The sequence below is a fragment of the Struthio camelus genome, chromosome 20 (genome assembly GCF_040807025.1).
Source record: "Struthio camelus isolate bStrCam1 chromosome 20, bStrCam1.hap1, whole genome shotgun sequence".
Classification (NCBI taxonomy): domain Eukaryota; kingdom Metazoa; phylum Chordata; class Aves; order Struthioniformes; family Struthionidae; genus Struthio; species Struthio camelus.
Window position 1 is genome coordinate 5,617,839 of NC_090961.1, and position 17,036 is coordinate 5,634,874.

The 17,036-nt window shown below is 39.5% G+C and overlaps 1 protein-coding gene across 7 annotated transcripts in view; it reads left to right on the plus strand.

The window, feature by feature from the left end:
• SETX (senataxin) overlaps positions 1–17,036 on the plus strand; it is a 33,300-nt gene that overhangs the window by 7,406 nt on the left and 8,858 nt on the right. For 4 of the 7 annotated variants that reach the window (XR_011135607.1, XM_068914232.1, XM_068914231.1 and 1 more), the window contains 12 exons: positions 21–140; positions 1,556–1,727; positions 3,021–3,111; positions 3,979–8,577; positions 9,446–9,545; positions 10,424–10,600; positions 11,236–11,465; positions 11,980–12,144; positions 12,721–12,877; positions 13,701–13,802; positions 15,669–15,784; positions 16,502–16,573. Coding sequence is in view for 6 of the 7 variants with exons in the window: in XM_068914232.1 (XP_068770333.1) it covers positions 21–140; positions 1,556–1,727; positions 3,021–3,111; positions 3,979–8,577; positions 9,446–9,545; positions 10,424–10,600; positions 11,236–11,465; positions 11,980–12,144; positions 12,721–12,877; positions 13,701–13,802; positions 15,669–15,784; positions 16,502–16,573 (6,101 nt within the window). In the remaining variant the exon portion in view is untranslated. The remainder of the gene's footprint in view (positions 1–20; positions 141–1,555; positions 1,728–3,020; positions 3,112–3,978; positions 8,578–9,445; positions 9,546–10,423; positions 10,601–11,235; positions 11,466–11,979; positions 12,145–12,720; positions 12,878–13,700; positions 13,803–15,668; positions 15,785–16,501; positions 16,574–17,036) is intronic. The other 3 variants (XM_068914235.1, XM_068914234.1, XM_068914236.1) reach the window with 1 other exon arrangement.

Below are 17,036 nucleotides of genomic sequence, written 5' to 3' on the forward strand. Positions count from 1 at the left end.
GTGTATGTGTGCGTATGTAGGTATTTGTATGTTGCTAACAGTGCTGGAAGAACAAGCTATGGATTCCTTGTTGCTGGGCCCAGACAAACAGAATGATTTCATGCAGTCTATACTTCACACCATGGAGAAAGAAGCAGATGGTAACTAGTTTTTACTGCTGGGATTAATGACAGTTCGTAGTCTAAATTTCATCTTTATCACTTTGTTTGAATTTGTTATCGTATCCCAAAGAACTTTCTTACTGGGTAACTTGGTAGCATTGTAATGCTGAGGTGATGGAATGTAACTGTGAGACTTGTTTTCCTTCTTGAAGGATGACCAATATTTCACAATATTTGGACAGTACTGGCAAATACTGAAAAAATGAGATTTGAACGAACTCCTCACTGGAGGAAGGATGGTGGTTCCTTACATAAGGTTGGGTTAGAAGGTTTGAGGACAAATTTACAATTTCTACCAGATCACTTTCACTTAAAGTGGTACAGGAATGTACTTCTCACTATAGCACAAGCTTCAAATTTTGAGTCCTAAAATAGAGAAACTCCTTGTTTTGACTTGCTTGAGTTTGCAATTTGACTCTTCCATCCTTCTCCCCCCCCCCCCACCCCTTTCTTCCTTTCTATTTCATCCATGTTTGGGGTGTATTATTAAAGTGGAGATTGGGGAACTTGTGGGTTTTTAACAGCTTCTTCAGGAACTTTGAGATTATAATATTTTTATATGTATATCTGATTTCAAACTGTGATCATTTAGATTATTTTTTAATCATCTTTTAGAGATGTAGGTCCCTTTAATTATGGAAATAATTAACAATAGTAATGAAGGTACGCATCTTGCGTTTCGAGGGTTTACATGTCAAAGAAGAGTAGTTTGCAGGCAGAAGATGATGATTCTTCAAGAGCTTTGCTGCAAGCCCCAACTGCGCAAGTAGCTGAGTTTTAGGCAATCCCTTTTACAGCTTAGTGTTCAGACCAACTATTAGCTCTTGGGCCATACTCATAGCCCGTATACAATAGCATAGCCCTGGAACAGCACGTGAACTCAAGACCAGGGTATGCATGCTGCCCCTTAAAGGAAATGACTAGATCTTTATATGCTTGACGTGTTTGTTGAGGACGTGACATGTCCTTACCTTACGTGAGGAAGGAAGAAAACGTATGGAGAAAAACTGTGTTGCTTCTGCCTTGCATTTGAGGAATAAATTGACTTAGTAGTGTTGTTTGTACCTACTTAGGAGAGTAGCACTGCAAAACAATTAATATGGGAGAGCAAGTTTCACAGTTGGGAAACATTAAGGATAGCTATCCAGGTTCCTGTTGATTTCAGGCTACATAAGCAGCAGTGTCTGTACGTATAGGTATTTTTCCTCGCCTCCCCCCCGCCCTTTTCTTTTCTTCTTCCTTTGAGTTAAAAACATAGTTGCAGCTTAATAAAATACTTACCTCTAATATTAAAAAAATCAATGAAAACCAATTTATTTCAACTTCCGCTTACTCTAAGAATGTGCAGGACTTCTTGCATTTCAACTCTCCTCAATATTACTGTTATGTTTCAGATGATTCTACTGACCCCTTCTGGCCAGCACTGCACTGTTTCATGGTTATTTTGGATCAACTTGGATCTAAAGTATGGGGTCAGCTTATTGATCCTGTCCAAGCCTTTCAAACCATTATCAACAGTGTGAGCTACAACAGTGAAATAAAAAATATACGCAATAGCTTTAAGAGGTCAGTTGTCTCTTTTTAAAAGATTGGAAGAGTTTTAAGATTTTAACGTCTGGTAGTGTAGTAGCTCTGATCCGGTGATCTTTGTCAGTGTTGCCTTAATTTGTGTTGGTAGAGGAAAATGGCAGCAAGAAAAATCAAAGGTTACCAACTTCAATCAATGAAATGATGAAGTAGGTCCCCAAAATTGTGAGATTATTTTAAAAATTGCTGACATCTTTTTGACTACCTGATATCTTATATGCTTTTCAGGAATTTTTTTTCTGAACCAGGAAGGCTGCTAGTTGCTTAATGTTTGCTAGTGCTGTAACCAACTTGCACTGAAGCTTAATGAAGGATGCCGTATCTGAGACTCCTGATAATATTATGGGAATTGCCAAATTTTCAGTGGGATGCTGTAGTTTTTAGATTTTACTGTAATTATGGATGTCAACTGGTTTGGGCTTGCTTTCAGCTTGTGTCAAGTCTTAAATATTTCTTAAGATTCGATTTCCTGGAAGATACTGTAGAGTCTTAAAACTTTTGTTTATTTTCTGATTGTATTTCTTCCAATGGGGATAGTAAAGCAAGAATCCCTAAACTGTCCTTTAATTGCTGCTGGAAGTTCACCTTATTACAAAAGGAGATGTTTCAAAGCGCGTAGCAGGCATCAGATGCTCTTTTTGCAAGGTTTTGGTTTCATACAATTCAATCCTAAGATAAAACACTATTTTGAATTGCTTCTGAGTGACAGAACATTAGCTATTCTGCACTGAGTAGGAAATGAATTAGATGAAGTGCTTGTTCAGTGCAGAAGCAATTGATTAATCAAGATTATTAAAGACAAAGATTATTAAAATTGCTAAGACCTATCTGAAATTAAAGTTAGAACAGCAGAGGAAAGCATTGAAGGAGATTTTGTTCAGTTAAACAAGATATTTGAGTGTTTTGCATGAACAATTGCATAACATTGTATGAGTACATAGCTGTGATTCAGCTGTGTTTATGCATAGAAAATTCAAAGAAGCTGGAATCCTTCTGAATGTTTGTTCTATTTAATCAGTCAAACTCATGACATAGTGGTAAGCTTTTTCCCTGAGGCAGTCCCCCCCCCCTCTTCTTTTACATGCAGGGTAGAACAAACTCGCACAATTTTACGTATGATATTTTCCTCATGTTTTCCTAGGTGTGTCTTATTACTAACAGCTTCTAATAGTCACGTGGTCAGTACTTGAAAAATGAAATCTGTGTCTCTGCCAATCAGCTTTGTTGCACACAAATTACTCAAACGATAACGACTTGTATTTCTCATTTTAGGACCAAATCTGAACCAGAGTCAGACTACGATGATGAAATGGTTACTTGCAGTCAGATTGTATATGATTACAATACAGAAAAGCCCCAAAAGGTATTTAAAAATATTTTTCCTTACTTTTTGAACTGACCATCAAATGAAACTCAAGTTAAACTGCATGTAAAATGTGAAAGGAAGCTATTCTGTTTCTGCAAGTAACACTTAAAATGCTGTAAATAAGAAATATTAAGTAGCATAGGTAACTACTATATGCCTTAAACAGTAGCCAGTCTACCCATTGTTACTATTTAAATGTTTAATTACTTCCTTGTATACGTAGCGCTTTCATACTGCAAGAAGAAAGAATGTTTTTGTGAATTTGGCAGGTACAGTATTAAAGCACTAAAATTGGTAGCAAGATTGAAACCAACATTTGTACCTTAAAGACCTTTGAATTCTGTCTTTTTTAAAAGTAGTCTAGTTGTTGATTGATTTCTTGTATTTTACTTTGTGTTTATTGGTATTTTCAAATAACTTGAGTATGGAGTAATGAAGTATAAAATGATTTACTTTTAAATGCTAGACCTTCTTCAGAGCAATCACGGCTTGCAGTACCACTTACTGTTTTAAAACAGAGGAACCGTTTGCGAGCACATTCTGCTCTTAATGCTGGAGTGCCGTATTTATAAAATAATGTATCTTAAATGTTGTTAATGTAGCATATTTGAATATATGAGGCTGAATATGTCAGCATAACAGTTTTTGGAAGGCTTTACAATGATTTTTAAAGGGAAACACTGCTCAACTTTTTTATTTCGTGGATTCCTCTTTAGGAAATATGTTCCTTTTGTGTGTGCTGGAGTTTGATCTTTGTTTGTCATATGTTTGAGATAAAGTAACACTTATGACCAGAAAACAGTGGCAGATCAAACTGTGCAGATGTGAATAACGAGGTTGATATGTGGTGAATTTATTTTTCAGGATACTGGATGGAAAACTGCCATTTGTCCAGACTATTGCCCCAACATGTATGAAGATATGCAAACACTGGCTAACGTGCTTCAGTCTGATATTGGCAGAGATATGCGTGTCCATCACAGCACTTTTCTGTGGTTCATCCCTTTTGTTCAGTCACTTATGGACCTCAAGGACTTGGGTGTGGCATATATAGTAGAGGTCATTCACTACCTCTGCTCAGAAATCAGGGATATTCTTAATGAAAGAATCCAGCAGTGTGACAAAGTCTCTGAATTTTTTGTCCTGATCTTGGTGTCGATTATTGAACTACACAGAAATAAAAAATGCCTGCATTTGCTATGGGTTAGTTCACAAGAATGGGTGGAAGCGGTGGTGAGGTGTGCTAAGCTCCCAGCCGTAGCATTTACACGGTGCACCGAAAAAGCATCTGGAAACTATCAAAGAGGTTCATCGGCACTGTCTTCACAGGCTTCTAACTCTGTGCAGCATGCTTGCGTCCAGTTGATACGCAGCCTTCTTAGAGAAGGTTATCAAATCGGGCAGCATGCTCTTTGCAAGCAATACCTAGACAAACTCAATCTCCTTCTACGTGGAAATCTATCCCTAGGTTGGCAGCTGAGCATCCAGGAAACCCAGGAATTACAGATGTGTTTAAAGCAGGTTATAAGAAGTATAAAGGGCAGAGCAATGAGTACCTCTGTGCCTGTGGAAAACAATGCAAACTCTGCAGCTTTGCCCACCTTTCCTATAAAGCAGGAGAAGAGGATGCGTGATGATGGATATAAAATGACTGCACATGGCAGAGATGACCTTTGTTTACCCCCTTCTTTTATATCGAAGGGAGTCAGAGATGGAGGTTGTCAGGAGAACCTTTTCCCTAGAAGAAGTGATGCCTGGGAAGAGGAATGCAGAGGTGCCTTTAAAACTTCAAGACCTTTCACTGAAAGGCGTCCTGTGGATGTGTATGTTAAAAAGGAACCTAATGACGAGACAGCTCGGGAATATGAATACCCGCAAAACTCTTTGGCAGCAAAAAAGTATGGGGAAGTTCAGAAAAACAGGGACAGTCCTCTTGTATCATGGAACTGTGATAAGGTTAATTGGTTCTTCAATCCAAACTTTCAGGGTTCTGATTTTAAAAGAAGTGGAGAGTTAGATGATAAATGTGAAACAGAACCCCTAACACCAAAGCGTCTGGCTGCTCGGACTTGCATTGGTTCTCCAGAACATGTTCAAAGCGCAGATGAGAAGGAAAGCAACATGTCTCCTAATTCCTCCTTAAAGTTTAAAATAGACGCAGATAGACTCACGAGTCTGAAACAGAAGGTACTGAAAACTGACTGGATCTCAAAACTATCGCAGCCAGTGAAGCCACCCAACTTGAAAAACAGTAGTGTGGCAAAAAGTGCTTCAGAAGCAGACCAACCTCAGCTGTGCGCTGACAGTCTGTGTACAAGCAAAGATTGCTACAGACACCAAGGAGTGAATCTTGTGTGTGAAAATGAAATCTCTGTTAATTCTCATGCTTCAAGGAGCTTTGAAAACAGGCAGGAAAAAAGCACGAACAATACTTTTCAATACAGATTGGACTCCATTAAACAGGAATCAGAAGAGACGCTGCTGGATTGCTCTCGTTCCTCTAAAAACAAACCTGATTTGCAAGAAAATGAAGATGACCACCTTTTGCTTTCAGGGATTAGCAACAATAGGAAAAAAGGACCTAATGAAGAAAGATCAAGTTCGTTGTTGAAGTCCGTGTTTGACAAAGACCTTAACATGCAAACTTCAGACCAGGAACAGCCTGATTTAGGCAACTTACGTAAAGATGACTGCAAAGGTCGGATTCTGAGGACGTTCTGTACAGATAAAACTTTAGCAAATGGGCATGTTCCATCTAGCCCTGAAAATAAGGGGCGTGTATCCAACGCTGCTCTTCAGATCAGTCCGCTCTCAGTGAAGTGTGAATCAAGTGACAGACTGTTAGAATTTTCAAAGAATTTTAAGGAAGAAGACAGTTCAGTGGGGAAAAGGGGTGAGGATTTTGTGACTGTGGCTTCTGGAGATAACAATTTAACGGACTCTGAGGTTGATCGAGACCTCAGTAAGTTATCTTTAGCTGCGTATGCCAAAAGTGTCAATTTTCCTGTTGAATCAAGCCAAGAAACCTCAGTGCATCATAATATATGTGACATTAAAAGGAAAGTGAAAGGTGCTGTAAGATCTTCCAGCAGTGTCCAGAATAACAAGTCACCCTGTGATGCAGATTGCCTTGACAATCAAGTCATTATCATTTCAGACTCCTCTGATGAAGAAAAAAACGTGACTGTTGAGGAAAAAACAGAAAAAACAAATGAAAATGAGCCTCCAGAAAAACAGCCTTTAACATCCGGCAGCATTTCTGATAGCGAGAGCAAAAAAGAATTGAAGACGCCTAGCTCTCCCTTGTTGCACGAAGAATGTGAGTCTCAGTACTTTGAGTTTGAAACAGAAGATGAAGTCTTTTCAGTTTGGCAAGATACTCAGATGTACAGTATGGAAAAAACTCAAGAATACAAACAAGACCGTCTTTCAACATCAGTTGGTAGCAGTGACTCAGATAGCGTACTGAAGGATTACACAAATGATTGGGGTTATGATACAGATTACATAAGCGATGACACCATTGAAAAAGAAGCAAATGTGATGGAAAAGCAGATAGATAGTCTCTCTCATCAGACAGAAGCTGGTAATGCAGAAGAAGTATCTAGTTCAGCCTTACAGGAGTCTGTTAGTAAGGGAAACGCAAAAGATCAACTAGAGAATTCTTCAGACAAAAGTGCTGTTGTTAAAGACTTTATCCCGAACACCGAATTGCCTGAACCCAGAGCGTCTGTGTCTAACATATCGTTAGCTTCAAAGTTGGCCCTTAAGAAAAACAGCATGAGCCCGGGGAAGAATTTAGCAAAGTCTAAGGTGGCAAGAACTGCTCAAAGAAGTCCCAAAAGAGCTCCTCTTAAAACAGCACAGAGTAAAAAACTATCTCAAAGGACCTCAAAAAACTCTCAACCTGGCAGGTCAACACCTGCTGTGGTTCCTCCAAAGAAAGCTCGGCAGTGTCCTACACCAGCATCAACTGCAGAAAAGCTTGGCCTGAAGAAGGCACCCCGCAAAGCACTTGAGTTATCTCAGCGCTCTTTAGAGAGTCTGGCTCAATTGCGTAGCTATGGTAAAGCTGCTGGGAAAGTTGGAATTGCCCAGAAACGGAAGGTTAAATTAATTACTCCTCAGACTTTGTCAATTAAAAATAATAAAAAAATGCTAGCCTGCCAAGATCTTCAGTTTTTAAGGCAGACAAGGCCCAAACAAAGTGTCAGAGGGAAAAATCTCGCAGGAAGTTCTTCCGAGGGTAGAAGCAAAAAGGTTAGCAAAGCGGATGCGAAATCTGTGAAACAAAAGCTTGAAAGTTTTGGCTTGACATCTGTTGAAGGAGCCATTGAAACCCAAGGGGGAAGAAAAGTGGAGCAGACCTTTTGTCCCTCAGCCAATGAGAGAAAACAAATCAGAGATGCCTCCGTGGAGAAGGAGGATGTCTCCATGCAAACAACAAACGCCTCTAAAATACCTGTTTTTTCAGACTTGAACATAAAAACAAAAGACGACAATACGATGGTTCCTCCTGTACCTATGGATTTAGATCTCTTTTCCCCTGGAGCTGCTGAAGATGATAAAGATAAACCTTCAGAAGGAGGTTGTGTTGTCCAGTCTAAGTTTGAGAAGACAGCTTTGAAAGAAAATGGGTGTAAATCAAATGAAAACAGTGATGATGATGATGATTTATTTTTAACTCAGTTAGATCCTGTGGATATGGAATTATGTTCCCAAGAGGAAAACGATGGAGACGTTACTATAACTAGTAAACCAGTGGAAATAGAAATAGGTGCTGCTGAAAGCCCTCAGCAGAACAAACCCTTGAGTGTTGGGAAATGTAAGTACAAAGACTGTATGGAAAAAGTGGAAAAAATAGGTGAGTACTGTAGAAAGCATTCAAGTACCAATTTGGAAACAGATCACTTGTTTGCCAAACCTTTGCTGCCACCTTCTAAGACAAAAAAGCCTTTCACTACCAAAATTTTCAGCTCAGCAAGTTCTTCGCGGAATGCAGCCTTCACCAAGGATCTTGAAGATGTTAAAAAACTACCACCATCTTCAAAAAACAAAGTGAACGTAACGAAACCCGTGGTATGCAGACCACCAAATGCAAAGACTATACCAGCAGGAAATCAAATACGCAAGTCCCCAAGTTTCAGTAATGTTCCTCAGCCTTCTGTTTCCAGTAACGTTCTCCGGCCGCAAAACACACAGATCGACAATGCTTCAAATATTTCCGGAAGATCTGTCCGAGAACATCATTCTTCCTTTCTTGGGGCTCAGCAGCGTGATCATAGTATTTTTGTTAAAGAAGTCCTGAAGTGGACTTATGAAATGTTTGCAAACTCCAGCCAGTATGGGCCTCCGGATAATCTCCTGCATTCTGTAGTAGCCTCTGTTCCCATCAAATTTCAGGGATACAATGACTACTTTAATACGTTTTTCCCCTTGATGATGCTAAATGCTTTTGAAACAGTAAGTACCTGTCTGCCTTTCGATTTGCTTTCCATCAATGCTAGTCAATTTTGGAAAGAGTTTAAAAATTGCTTTATGTTCTCTATTTAAAATGTTTAGAAAAAAATCTTCATTAGCTCTCCGTATCTGAGTAGAGGATTGGTTTGGGGCAAATAGTCTAGGCAGATAATAGGTTTAAGACGACTGGGGACTGTTAGCGTTATCCTTCACTGCAGTGAAGCTTTTCTGGTGCACGTTCACAGTAACTTGCAAAGGGAGGAGAATAGGAAGCCGTTCTTCTTTCTTCATGGCATATAAAGCCTAAGACAGAAATCTTCATGTCTTAGAAGTTGAGATCTTTCTACAACAGCATCTGTAAAAAGAGGCTAAGAATGTAGTGGTTTGACTTAGGCTGAGAATTTATGCAAGAGAGCTGGTTGATCTGAGAGGTGTTATTTCAAACTACTTATCTTTAATAGTTATTTCTGGGAGAGGACTCGGTATTTCTTCAGTTAAAGGCTGTATGCTTTTGAGTTCTGTCACTGCATCGTTTTTCCAGTAGAAATAGGGTAAAAAGGGTATTGCTGGTATTTTAAAGCAAAAATGGAAGGGGAAAAAACCCCACGTTGTTTTGAAGAGCCTTGTGGGAAAGTCACATTCAAAAGGAACTGTGCCTGACCTCTGTGTGTGTGTGCGTGTGCGTTTGTGTATACGTGTATAAAGGAAGAAATGGGTAAGATTTGTCTGTGTCTTATCCTTGACAGATCTGTTAATTTTCATTCATTTCTGCCGAGTCGCTTTTGCTGTTTGTGAGTTAACGATAAGCTATTCTTCTGAAAAAAATAACCCTTCAGAGTGCTTCATTTAACTCTTACTTTCCAACTTGTAGCTGGCACAAGACTGGTTAGAGAGCCAGAGAATGAGAGAGAAGAGTTACTACTTCCACTTGCAGAACTTCTGTGCTGACTTGAATAGAGCAGATTTTATAGGTAAGGTTTTGTTTGTTTTTTAATAAACCCTGTTTTCATAGTGAAGTAGGCAGGGCCTTATAATGAGCTAGCCTTTACAGGTAGAAATAAGCATACGATATAGGCATTGAGTGTCTTTAGCAACTTCCTTGTGTGAATTTAAAATAACCTTAGGAAGGTAATGACACAGCTAGCTTTTCTTCTACCGTTTATTTCTGCTGTTCAAAATACCTTAGCCACCCAGTAAATCTGTGACTGTATTTCATGTTCCTTATTACCTAGCTCCTTCCAAGTAATATCACACGTTTCAGTGCCACTGTTCTTCAGCGCTAAGTGTGGTATGCTGAGTCTTGAAATTGGAGAGGAGTTATGGCATTGCAGTATGAATCTGGGTGGTGCTAGCTTCTGTTTGCCTGTCTGCCCTCACCGCATAACTGTTAAGGGCTTCAGCTTCTCTCCTCTTGCCTCCTTTCGTGTTGTGGCTGCTTCGTCAGATCTACAAGGGTTTTTATTTCCTTTAAGTACAAGAAGAATCATGAATTTGCTATTTTACAGAACACTCATCGTGAAAATACATTTCAGAACAAGAAGTTACTTGCTTAAGGTTGGAGTACTTTCCATCTCCTCTGGAATTTTGCCTCATCTTCTTTTGGGAAATAAAATAGTTCTCAACTTGCTCTGCTTTTACACAGATCTGTGTTCAGGCTTAAGAACGTGGAATGGAGTTACAGCTGTTCATTTTCTTTTGCTATAGATTTTGTAGCTTTAAAACTTTACACACACTTCAGAAATATCTGCTAATGTTAATTATGATATTTTTGTAGTTAGAATGTAATTGTGCCCATATTACTTTTACTGTTCTAATTCTTAAACTTTTTTTGGGGGGGGGGGATGGGTAGCTCATATTCGAGAAAGCGATTTGGCAAGGCAACTTCATCCAAAGGAGGATGATTTAATCTTTCTGGTGGTCCAAGAGAGAAAAAACACCTTTGGGGAAGAAAGTGAGATGGTGAACCATCTAGTGAAGCACGTGGGTCTTGTGACACGATTTTCGCGTGCACCTGGCGGTTCAGCTAGTAAGTAAATGAGATTGAGATAAAAATGCAATTCCTTTTGATAACATCAAATACTTCTTTGTACTGGGCTGATAAAGTTTGTACTATATCACTTATCTAAGAGGAGATGGATTGCTTTTTTCCCCTCATTCTGCTCCATGCTGGAAGCTTTCTATTTAAAAAAATAAAAAAATAAAAACCTGTAGATTTGCTTTTCATGCGTTTTCTAGGGACTTCCTGTAGTACAGATGTTAATACTTGGTGTAAAAGTAGAAATTAATGATGATTAAGTGCTGTGCATATACCTTTAGGAGTGCACTGCTGTAAGATAAAGAGTGCCATCTGTTTCTATGACTTCACTGAATAAAATGTTCAGTATCTCCTAGAACTGGGGCTGTGAAGTACCAGAACTACCAAGGTTAGCGCTGCTCAGTTAAAACAGTGACAGTATGGCTTTATTATATGACCAATCTAGTCACAGCCTTTTTACAGAGCAATGTGGGTTTTTTGTAAGAATTAGTTGATTGCTTTCTAATACAAGGCAGCATCTGGTTCTGATAAGTTCTTTGAATGAGCTATGTGAATATCTTTTAATTAGCATTTTGTATATTCTTTGAATTAACAATTTTAGTGTTGCGGTTTCTTTCTTTTAATAGGACAAAATGAGCAGCATCCTGTCTGCCATCTTTCTGTGCAAACTCAAGGCAATTTGTCACTCTTCATAAATAAGCAAGTGAAATGTGTGGTGGTCGGCTCCCTAGTGACTACGCAGCGAACGTTTAAAGGTCTGCTACTACTGAGCAGGAGTCCCCTGGCGAAACCCATCATAAACCCAAGTTACAATGACTTCTGTCCCAGAGATTTGCACGTAGCTTCAGAAAGTGATGTAAGTCCTGTGGTGAAGAGAAGTGATGGTGAGGGATGACAAGTGGGCATTTGTATCTCATCAGTTTTGCAAAACAGATGGTCGTGCTGGTGTTTGAGACGCCTCAGTGCAAATATACAGATTTCAAAGGCACTGAGTCACTCTACTTTTCAGAGTTGGTGGCCTGGGTGGGTAGGCAGGAGGCTGGTTTTGCTCATGTCGTTCTGATCTGTTGACGCAGATATTGGCAGTGCACCTCAAACAGCTGTCTTCCCCCACCCCCCACCTTGCTGGAGAGGTGCCTGTTCAGGACATAAGAGACAGTAATGAAAAGGTAATGCCAAATAAAGGCGTGTAGAGTAAACACTCTTCACTGCAGCCTTTGAGTCAGGATTGGACGTGCCTTGAGCAAACCTAAAGTCAGAAGCTTCCGTGACCTTTGTAAGGTATAAAAGGCTTTTTAGTCTTGGGAGGAAAGGCGGGGGATTTTGAAAATATATAAAAACGAGCACAGACACTTTAATCATCCTTTCAGGCTTATATGAAAGACTACAATGAAGATCAAAAGAGAGCCATCGAGACTGCTTACGCCATTGTGAAACAACATCCAGGACTTCCCAAGATCTGTCTTATACATGGACCCCCTGGAACAGGGAAATCAAAAACTATTGTTGGACTTTTGTCTCGTGTTTTGAGAGAGGTAGGTGAATGTGATGCGTTCATGTACCGTTGTTCGCTTTCCCAAAAGAATCAGTGGAAGGGAATCAATGATAGCTTGAAATAAGTCAAAGTGTGACTAGGGCTGTAATTCATTAAGCTGAATTTCTTTAAACCTGTATAGTATCGGCTGTAACCCTAGAAATAACACCTCTTGTACATTTTGGAAAACTCTTATTTTAAGAGCTTAGAAAGTAAAATCACGAAAACTTCCTCCTGAGCACCCAAATAGGTAGTGTGAACATTGGTCATATAAAAATACCTTTGTATTTTGATGTGTTACAGAACATAACTTGACCTATCTCGTCTGATTTTTCCACACTAGCATCCAAGGGATCCATCAGGTACATGATTGTTAAAGGGGATTTGTGCAAATAGTGTTCATGTATTTGACTCGCCTGTTACTCAGCGTAAGGCATACTGTAACTTAAGAGATGTTCAAGTGCAACAGTCCTCACACACCGTGTGCTGATTAAGAGGAGCGTACAGTCTGGCTTTTAAAATACAGATCAAAACGATCCAAAGAGCCTGTTTTGATTTATTGCTAATTAATCTACAGAACGCTAGGAATGAGAAAAGAACTCAAAAACCAAATTCCAAGATCAAGCTAAACCGTTTTCTAGTTTGTGCACCATCCAATGCTGCTGTTGATGAACTCATGAAAAAGATCATCGTTGAATTTAAGGAAAAATGCCAAAACAGACAGGATCCTTTGGGTATGTGTTTATTTGAAATCTTGTTTGGGTTAAATAGATAAATCCTGGAGGAGAAACTGGAACAGCTGATTAGGTATGACGCTTATGTTACTCTATACAAAAGATGTTTTCTCTTGCCGTCATGACTGATGCATCCTCATCCTGTTGTTTTTTAAGTGCTTTTTTTTTTTTAATCTTTACAAATAAACTGTACATTGTCTTTGTGTAAGCATTGAGCCTTTTCCCTTAGCATTTGTATCAGTTCACCACTATTTAAGTACCCCTTAAAGCTTTGAATAGAAAATTCTTATCTTTATATTGAATTAAATTGGCCTTCACAGATCATATTAAACAGAGACTGATAAAAAATTTTGCCGTTTCAGAGCCATTCACTTTTTTCCTCTCTTCTGTGATGAATACAAACCAGACAAGTTCTAAACGCGCTGAGTCTGTAAAGAAGTCTGCTTTGTAACCAGATGTTAATTCCATGTTGACTTGCTGACTGTATTACTCATGGTGCTCTTCTAGAGTTTTCTAATGTAGAATTTTGTAAGTTTTAGATGAGCTCTGGGAGGTGGTTCTGTTCATTCAAGGTGACGTACTTGCCTATGCTTTAGTGGTGGTAACAGTTAACATCTTTTCTGAGTATGGAATTACTGAATTTTTTGTAGCTACCTTTGTATAAGTACAAATAAATTGTTTAAGTTCCCTTAAGAGTAGAAAAGGCTAAAAGCCTCATTTCATATTTGCAATTTAAAAAAAATACTTCTTCTCTGAAACCAGAATGAAGGGATGATTGGAGCAATCTAAAAGCATTTTGACGATGTTATTTTTTCATAAACAGGGAACTGTGGTGATATCAGTTTAGTGCGACTGGGTGCAGAAAAATCTATCAGCAGTGAAGTACGTGGATTTAGCCTGGATAAGCAAGTTGAACATCGAATGAGTAAGTAACATGGAAATCAGACTTTTCTTCAGCTTTCTTTAAGAGATTGATAATGTTATGCACTTGGGACAGGTGTATGTTCAAAAAGAGGGAAGATTAGGCAAAAGATTTTTATACAGTGTCACACGTCATGCCACAGTGCTTTCGCTGTGCAGAATTACAGCATGGTTGAGGTTCGAAGGGACCTCTGGAGAACTACTCCAACCACCCTACCCAAGCAGGGTCACATAGAACAGGTTGCCCAGGACTGTATACAGGCAGCTTTTGAATATCTGTAAAGACAGACTCCACAACCTCTCTGGGCAACGTGTTCCAGTGTCTGGCCACCCTCATAGTGTTTTTAAAAAACAAAACAAAACAACCCCCTTTTTTTCTTTTTTTTCGTTTTTTTCCCCCCCCTCTTTACATTCTGATGGAACTTCCTATATTTTGGTTTGTGCCCATTGCCTCTCGTCCTGTCACTGGGCTCTACCGAAAAGAGTCTTGCTCTGACTACTTTATGCCCTCCCTTCAGATATTTATACATAATGATAAGAATCCCCCCACCCTGCCCCGAGCCTTCTCTTCTCTAGGCTAAACAATCCTAGTTCTCCTGTCACTTCCTCATATGACAGGTACTCCAGTTCCTTAAGGATCTTAGCCTTTTGTTGGACTCGCTCCAGTAGCTCTGTAGCTCTTCTGTGGAGCCCAGAACCGGACGCAGTACTCCAGGTGTGGCCTCACCAGGGCTGAGTAGAGGGGAAGGATCACCTCCTTCAACCTACTGGCAATGCTCTTCCTAATGCTGCCCAGGATGCCATTGGCCTTCTGTGCGATAAGGGCACGTTGTTGGCTCACGTCCAACTTCCTGTCCGCCAGGATCCCCAAATGGCCTGCTCTGCAGAGCTGCTTTCCAGCAGATTGTCCCTCAGCATGTACTAGTGCGTGGGGCTATTCCTCCCCAGGGGCAGGACTCTGCACTTGCCTTTATAGAACCTCATGAGATTCCTTTCTGCTCGTTTCTGCAGCCTGTTAAGGACCCTCTGCATGGCAGCGGGACCCTTTGCATAGCAGCACAACCCTCTGCTTCAGCTATTCCTCCCAGTTTTGTATTGGTAGCATACTTGCTTGAGGGTGCGCTCTGCCCCATCATCCAGGTCATGAATGAAGAAGTTGAACAGTACTGGACCCAGTATTGACCCATGTAGTATGCTGATGGTTATTGGCCTCCAACTAGAGTTGGTACCCCTGATCGCAACCACGTGAGCTTGGTTACTCAGCTGCTTTTCAGTCTACCTCACTGCTAACCTAACCTGTACTTCATCTGCTTGTTTATGAGGATTTTATGGCAGACAGTGTCGAAAGCCTTACTGAAGTCAAGGTAGGCAACGTCCACTGCTCTCCCCTCATCTACCAAGCTGCTAGTTTCATTGTAGGAGGCTATCAGGTTGGTTAAGCATGACTTCTCCTTTATGCTGACTACTCCTGATCACCTTTTTGTCTTTTGTCCAATGCTTTATAAGCACCGTTTCTGTCAGTCTTAATCGGAAAACCTCAGCTCACATCTAAAAAGTGAGACCATTTCTTCTGTGTGTAGTTTTTTGTTTTGTTTTTTTAAGTAATAATAAATATACATTAAAACCATCACTTTTAAATAGTGCAGAAGGATTTTTTTAAAAGCTAGGATCCGCAGCATTTGAGTGCCGCGGTTGGAACCCAGAGTGTAATATCATCATTTTTACTGTCCGAGATAAAAGACCTCAGAGGAAAAAGGGAAAAGGCAAAAACAGTTTGTCTTTTGTTCTTAATTGTTTAAGATGTTTGACTGAGGGGAAGAGATATTGTAACACAGTTTTTATTTCTTGTATATGTTTTCCTTTATGATAGAACGAAAACTACCTGACCGTGACCAGGATATTCAGAAGAAAAAAGAAGCTCTAGATCAAAAGCTGGACATGCTGTCTCGTCAACGTGCCATGCATAGATGTGAGAAGAGGGCGATAGTAAGATGATAGTATTTTTAATCCATTTGTGGTTTTGTATTCATAGCTGAATCCAAAGAGCAAAGAACTCTTTATAAAGCCATCTCTAAGCAGAAACAGTTTTCACTTGCTTTTCCAACTAATGGAAATGCTGGTCAGCACCATTGAAAGGAATGAGGTGCTTCAGGAATTTTTTCATCTGTTTATGCTTGTGTGTTCAGCTGCTCAACCATGGCACCTCTTGTTCTAGTGTTCAGTGGCCTTCATTTAGTTCTGTCATCGGTTAGAATTCAGTGTGGCCATACTTATAAAACGTTATGATTTCATTTTGTTGTATACTTCAAAGCTCTGCTTTTATTTGTCTGAAAATAAGCAGATATTTTGCAGTCTGAGATTTTGGAATCTGTTTGTTGCATCTGAAATTTTCCAGCTGCATAAATACTTGACACTTGCGCTCAAATTGTAGATTGTTGATAGTAAATCATGTATCTGGTTGAACAGAAATGTAGAAATCCAGTATTGTGTGCTGCAGAGCCTAAATATGTTGACAACTTTTTAGGAAACAGTGATCAGCATATATTTTTTTGACGCATTTGATATTAAAAAACAGTCTGAACAAGTTTAGCTGTTTAGGAAACATCTGAGCGTATGGGAGAAAAAAGGTCTCTAGGAAATGTGTTGTTAACTATTCTTGATATAAATATACAGTTTATTTTTAGTTTATTTTTTCCCCTCCAGAATCAAATGTTAGATGACGAAATTGGCAGACTTTCAAAGGAGAGACAGCAGCTTGCTTCCCAGCTGAAGGAGGTAGGAGTTTATCCTCAGGGCAGTTCTTAAATACATTAGCTGAGGTTTATTAATCTCCTTGGTATCCTTTAAGAGTAGTGGAGACTTGGATTTAATCTGGCTGGGAGTATTTATAAATAAAGTAGTAAGTAAATAGATAAAGGACACAAGCTGAGCAAGTAAAGGACAGTCTGTGAAATCCAGGTGTAAGTCTGCTGGCTGCATATTGCAGAAGAAGTGGCTGAGGAAATGAACTGTAGCAGATGAGGGTGAATGTAAAACAAAACATAAAATATTTGGCAAAGAAGTGAATAGAAACCTGCACGTTATCCTCATGTTCTAGGACTCATCTTCATCACCACTTTCACGCCCTGTGCTATCCTACTGGAGTCAAGACGTGTTTAAATATTTTTGAGAAAAGCAGCAGTTGGAGGATTTTTCTATTTGGGAAGAGTGGGAATAAGGACTGATAGAAAAAAAACAT